This window comes from Bison bison, unplaced genomic scaffold (genome assembly GCF_000754665.1).
Source record: "Bison bison bison isolate TAMUID 2011002044 unplaced genomic scaffold, Bison_UMD1.0 scf7180017864484, whole genome shotgun sequence".
NCBI lineage: Eukaryota > Metazoa > Chordata > Mammalia > Artiodactyla > Bovidae > Bison > Bison bison.
The window spans coordinates 6,667,951-6,674,685 of record NW_011495044.1 but is presented as its reverse complement, the minus strand read 5'-3'; the positions used below and the strand labels follow the sequence as shown (position 1 = coordinate 6,674,685).

The window sequence follows — 6,735 nt, the reverse complement described above, 5'->3', positions numbered from 1 at the left end:
CTTGGAATGAAAACTGACCTTTTCCAGTCCTGTGGCCACTGCTGAGTTTTCCAAATTTGCTGGCATATTGAGTGCAGCACTTTCACAGCATCATCTTTCAGGATTTGAAATAGCTCAACTGGAATTCCATCACCTCCACTAGCTTTGTTCGTAGTGATGCTTTCTAAGGCCCACTTGACTTCACGTTCCAGGATGTCTGGCTCTAGGTGAGTGATCACGCAGGGATCGTTCATTGCTATTTAGGTGCATAATTTAAGTGAAAGTGTTAGTAGCTAAGCTGTGTCCGACTCCTTGTGACCCCATGCACTGTAGTGCACCAGGTTCCTCTGTCCATGGGCTTCTCCAGGCAAGAGTACTGGAGTGGGTTGCCATTCCTTTCTCCAGAGGATCGTCCCAACCCAGGGATGGAAGCCAGGTCTCCTGCATTGCAGGCAGATTCTTTACTGTCTCAGCCAGCTGGGAAGCCAGACACATGGAAGCTTTTATCTTGACCAGATGATTCCAGCTATGGTCAGTAGGGGGAACTGGAGTATACACTAAATATAACGGCATTAGAAAAAAGAAAAGAGTAAATAAAAACGAGGGGAAAAGAAGTATCTTCAGAGTGAAGAAACTTCTAAAAAACGAGGAGGAGAAATCAAATGTTTCTAATCTGCATTTCCAAGGTAGGCTTAGACTTCAGTTTCGAACCCTAGGTCTGCCGCCTGCTAGCTCTGGGTCGTAGGTGAGTTATGTAACATCTCTTCTTCACCTGTTTCCCTACTTGTGAAACAGAGCAAATAATGGTTAAGGGAAGATAATCCGTGTAAGTGTATGATGTGTGGCACATTACACAGTAAATGCTCAATAAAAGTCTAACATGTCCGAGGCCACCGACTGTGGGACAACATACATTACGCACAGTAGTGGCCTCAGCTCTTCAGTGAGGAAAACCGCGGCCCCAAGAGGCACAAGTGAAGGGAGAGCTGTGTTACCTTGAGAGCGAGTTTTCTGGTTTATTCTGACCCCAGGAGCTTTGGTCCACAGGCAAGCCCTTCCCATTTGGTCTCAGCTCGTCAGAGGAAGAACCACCTGTGGGGAGAGGGAAGGAACGAAAACACATACATGCTTTCATATGGGGTCCCCAACCTCTGGGGTCTAATGCCTGATGACTGAAGTGGAGCTGATGTAATGATAATAGAAATAAAGTGCACAATAAATGCAATGCACTTGCCTCATCAGGGGGTGGGGAGAAACCACCTCCCCACCCCCGGCCCTTGGAAAAACTGTCTTCCATGAAATTGGTCCCTGGTGCCAAAAGGTTAGGGACTGCTGCTCTACCATGCAGACCACAGCTGCTCAAACTTCGGTCTGGGAATGACTGGTGCTTTACATATTGCTTGAAGGCACAGGAAAGGCCTACCAGTGTCTGTATGAAGCTCCCACAGAGCAGGGCCAGGACGGGGGCGGGGGGTGGGCACGGTGGTGGCGGGAGGTATTTCATCCAGATGTCTTTACTGCTGAAAACACAACTCTCCCGACTAGTCTGACCCGCTTTTCTTGGAGATGGAATGCATTACAGAAGGAACAAAGCTAAGAAATCTGCAGACCTAAGTTGTATCATCAGCTCTGCTGTTTTTTAATCTTTTGACTTTGGGCAACCATCTAATGTCCTTGATCTCAGTAATCTGACCTGTCCTGCCTTCCTCACAGGTTTATTGTGGGGATCAAATAGCTGGCGTGTGAGTAAGCACTTTGAAAGCCACACAATATATCATGAAATATAATGTAGTGACGTTATTACCATTTACTGTGAGTGAGACTTCAGCTTCAAGGACAGAGAAGGCAAGGGTGAGAGAAGTAAAACCGGGAGGGCCTAAGTGCTCTAGAACATGAGTAGTCCCTGTCATTGTCAACAAACTGCCCTGAAAACCAAGGAGCCCGAGGACTTGCAACAAAGAAATATTTTGGGAAAGCTATCAAACCAAGAGAAACCAGAAAAGGAAAATTCATCTGCCAATTTCTTGCTTCTTTGTTCCTTAAAAGCCAGATTCCTTGTCAACAGGGAACTGCATGAAGAGGCCATAGAGAGATGCTGCTTCGATACACAAGGTACATGGAGCACTGTGGGCGTGAAGCATCACTAAGGAATTCTGCTCTGAAGACTATTACTAAACATGGATTTGTCAACCATGCATTCACAGCAATGGGAGGAAAAAAAAAACAACTTTGGAGTTGAGAAAGAAAACACAGTCATTCGCAACATGAAAATAATTACATTTCAATGCCTCTAATCAATCACCAAGGGCTTTCAATTCTGCTTCCTAAATTGCATCTCAAGTCAATATATTCTCCAATATCTCTCTACTAGTTTAGGTTACCAACAATTCCTTGGAACTAGCTGAGAGAGACCTCAATTAATCTCCCTGCCTCCTCTCTCACCCCACCCTCTCTAATCTAATCTCCACACTGTGGCCAGAGGATTTTTTGAAAATCTGATAATATAACACCTTTAAAAAGCTCCCCATTGGATAAATCCAAACCCCTTAATACAGCTGCCAAGTGTCTTCTCAGTCTGGCTCCTGCCCACCTCTCCAGCCATATCGCTCACCACAGCCCCCTAGCTCCTTGAAAGCTGTAGTCCAAGTATACGAAAGTTACTGCAGTTATACAACGATCCCATCGGAAGCAGACTTCCTTCTTCCTCACTCTGCTTTACACGGCTGACTCCCACTCATCCTGGGGCCAGGAGCTAGCAAACAACCTTTTCTGTAAATAGCCAGAGGGTTAATGTCCTGGCTGCAGGCCTCACAGTCTCTGCCACTGTTCAACTCTGCCATTAGAGTGTTAAAGCAGCTATAAGCATGGCAGTATTCCAATAAAACTTTATGGTCACTGAAGTTTACATACTGCATTATTTGCACATGTCGCAAAATATTAGTTTCTTTTAGTTCTTTTCAAACATTTAAAAATGTAGAAACTATTCTTAGTTCATGGGCTGTATCCCAAAGCAGGCAGCAGGCAGCTCTGGCCCAGGGGACTGTAGTTAGCCAACCCCTGGTGTACGGCACATCTTAGAGGCCATTTCTTCTAAGAAGCCTTCTCCAACTCCTCCCAGACCGGTTCAGATGCTCTGACAGGGATGTTCCCATAGCTCCCTGTACTTCTCCTGTCATAGCCCTGATGGCTGTGTGTCATCTCCCCATTAGCCTGTAAGCTTCCGGAGGACAAGACTGTGCTTAGTACTAATCTCATTTGATATCAAATCTTATATATATGTATTCATTTTTTTTCAATTGGATGCTATTCCCATTAAAATGTAAGCTGTATGAGATAAGGACTTTGCCATCTTTATGCTACTTTCCAGGGACTTGGAGCAGTAAAGGTACTCAACGTATTAAATGTAAGCATTAGGAAACTTAAGTTGAAGTCTAGCTCCACCATCATCTTTCTGTGTTACTTCCTCTCTTTGGGTCTACTTCATCTATAAAGTTAAAAAAAAAGAAAAACTCATAGAGCTTCATGACATGCAAAGGCAAACTTAAGAATAACACTTAGGCTCTTTCTGCATGTCAGTGCTTTCTGAGGACTCCGTCAGGCTATCTTTCAGGGAACAAGTGGTTTGTCCCTGTGGACTCTACTTCCATCCAGAGCAGGCAGTGTACAGACTGGGAAACCACCTTGCTGACCTGTATCTTGTCGATCCCTCCACCCAATATCTCTCTCAGGACTCAGTCCAGCAAGAACTGGAACGTCACCATTCATGACTTCATGTATGGAAACTTTAAGGCACCGTTGGGGGAATTTCCAGCCACAGGGCAGCCTTCTCGGAATCTCTTCTCTCCTGAATCTGGCACGGAAGTCGGCTGTCAGCAGCTCTTTACCAAGTTCACCATCACACAGCCCATGGTTCCCTCTCTGGCCACAGCTTCCTGCCCTTCCTCTTCTCCTGCTTCCCTACTCCCTCTCTGCTCTTTTTCCAACCTCAGACCTCCAATCCCTTGTCACTCAACCTAACAGATGACATCTGGATTGTTTTCCTCTTTCCATGTTCCCAAAGTCCTACAAATCCTCTCTCCTAAATATTTTTATACCCGACCGTCTCCCCATCCCTACTGCCATGCCTTAGTTTAGGCCCTTAATATGCCTGGAAAGCACACTCAGTGATTTCCCTGCCGCCATTCTCATCCCCTCCAGTGGATTCTGCCAGCTGCTAGAAGAAAATGCAGGTCTGAGCAGGTCTTTATTAAGCAGGGCTTAATAACTTCTAACACCTTCGCAACAAAACCCAAAGCTCTAAGTACTACATACAAGAACCTTTATAATTAGCCCCAGACTAACTCTCCAGACCCATCTTCCACACCCCCTGACTCAAACCATTCCTTTCGGGACTTCCCTCGTGGTCTAGCGGTTAAAATCCATTCATCAATGCAGGGGACACAGGTTCAGTCTCTGGTCTGGGAAGATTCTACATGCTGCGAGGCAACAAGGCCCATGTGCCACAACTACAGAAGCCTGTGTGCCTAGAGCCTGCGCTCTGCAACAAGAGAAGCCACTGCAGTGAGAAGCCCGTGCACTTACAAGGAAGTTACATCTGCTCGCCTCAACTAGAAAAAGCCTGTGCTCAGCAACAGAGATGCAGCACAACCATAAATAAACAAATAATTCTTAAAAAAAGATTTGTGAATAAACAGAGATTTTAAAACAAACACTTCTTTCTCACCCCAGTAATCCAGTCACACCAAAACCATTTACCTTTTTAAGGGTAACCCAGTGGTTAGGACTCTGCGCTTTCACTGCCGAGGGTGGTGGGTGACATTTATCGTTTTAAATGTTGCCTCCAACCCACCCCTGATCCTTGGTATAGCTTAACCACCCCTCAAACACACCTTCATGTGAAGGGGAAGTCCCTCAGTCGTGTCCGACTCAGTGACCCCGTGGACTGTACCCCATCAGGCTTCTCCGTCCATGGGATTCTCTAGGCAAGAATACTGGAGTGGATTACCATTTCCTTCTCCAGGGGATCTTCCTGACCCAGGGATCGAACCCGGGTCTCCCGCATTGGAGGCAGATGCTTTAACCTCTGAGCCACCAGGGAAGCCCATCACACCTTCATGTGGCAAACTTCAAACTCAGCTCAGGAGTTATCTCCTTTGAAAAGCCCTCTGGGGCCCTCTCCTCCTTACATATCTAGTGCTCACCTCTAAGGCATTTATTTATCACAAAAGAATTGTAACCACCTTTAACTCTTTTCATCCATCTTTTTTCTTTAGCTAGATCTCCGCTTCTGGGAGAGAGGGCAATGGCACCCCACTCCAGTACTCTTGCCTGGAAAATCCACTGGACGGAGGAGCATAGTAGGCTGCAGTCCATGGGGTTGTAAAGAGTCAGACATGACTGAGCGACTTCACTTTCACTTTCATGCACTGGAGAAGGAAATAGCAACCCACTTCAGTGTTCTTGCCTGGAGAATCCCAGAGACGGCAGAGCCTGGTGGGCTGCCATCTATGGGGTCACACAGAGTCAGACACGACTGAAGCGGCTTAGCAGCAGCAAAAGCAACAGCTTCTGGGAGCAGGGACTGATGTTTTTCCTCCGTGGCCCCGAGCCTACCATGCATGCATGCTATGCATGCTAAGTCACTTTAGTAATGTCTTTGTGACCCCATGGAATGCAGCCTGCCAAGCTCCTCTGTCCATGAGATTTCCCAGGCAAGAATACTGGAGTGGGTTGCCATTTCCTTCTCCAGGAGATCTTCCAGACCTGGGGACTGAACCCTCTTATGCTGCATCTGGGACACCCCTATCCCGGCCTGCCACAACATATGAAATGTACCAGGCAGTCAGTAAATACTGAACAAACAGCCTCAGGGCAAGGGTTAAGATCAAAGTAATTTCTGGGTGTTTTTTTTCTGGGTGCTTTCTGATGGTCCTTTCATACCTACAATTGAAACCCTGTCCAAGTAAGAACCTCCTAGTAGGTAAATCAAGAGATAACTGCAGCTTGACCTAGATGTGCAGAACTACCATTTTTCATGTGAATTCTGTGCACTGCTCATATTACAGACACTACACCCCTCTCACACGCCTGCCTAAATAGCTAACACTGCTCCTGGGGGCACCTTTTTTGGCCCAACCAGCAGTATCAGTTCAGTGCAGTCGCTCAGTCTGTCTGACTCTTTGCAACCCCATGGACTGCAGCACACCAGGCTTCCCTGTCCATCACCAACACCCGGAACTTACTCAAACTCATGTCCACTGAGTCAGTGACGCCATCCAACCATCTCATCCTCTGTCGTCCCCTTCTCCTCCCATCTTTAACCTTTCCCAGCACCAGGGTCTTTTCTAGTGAGTCAGTTCTTCACATCAGGTAGCCAAAGTATTGGAACTTCAGCTTCAGCATCAGTCCTTCCAATGAATATTCAGGACTGATGTCCTTTAGGATGGACTGATTGGATCTCCTTGCAGCCCAAGGGACTCTCAAGAGTCTTCTCCAACATCACGGTTCAAAAGCATCAGTTCTTCAGTGCTCAGCTTTCTTTATGGTCCAACTGTCACATCCATACGTGACTACTGGAAAAACCACAGCTTTGACTATATAAACCTTTGTTAGCAAAGTAATGTCTCTGCTTTTTAATCAGCTGTCTAGGTCAGTCATAGCTTTTCTTCCAAGGAACAAGCGTCTTTTAATTTCAAGGCTGCAGTCACCATCTGCAGTGATTTTGGAGCCCCCCAAAAATAAAGTCTCTCACTGTTT

General features: G+C 46.4%; 1 protein-coding gene across 1 annotated transcript in view; it reads right to left on the bottom strand.

Annotated features, from left to right (window-relative positions):
• Positions 1 to 6,735, bottom strand: part of INPP5B (inositol polyphosphate-5-phosphatase, 75kDa) — a 55,968-nt gene that overhangs the window by 26,015 nt on the left and 23,218 nt on the right. The window contains exon 8 of the mRNA XM_010862767.1: positions 975 to 1,071. Coding sequence (XP_010861069.1) covers positions 975 to 1,071 — 97 coding nt within the window. The remainder of the gene's footprint in view (positions 1 to 974; positions 1,072 to 6,735) is intronic.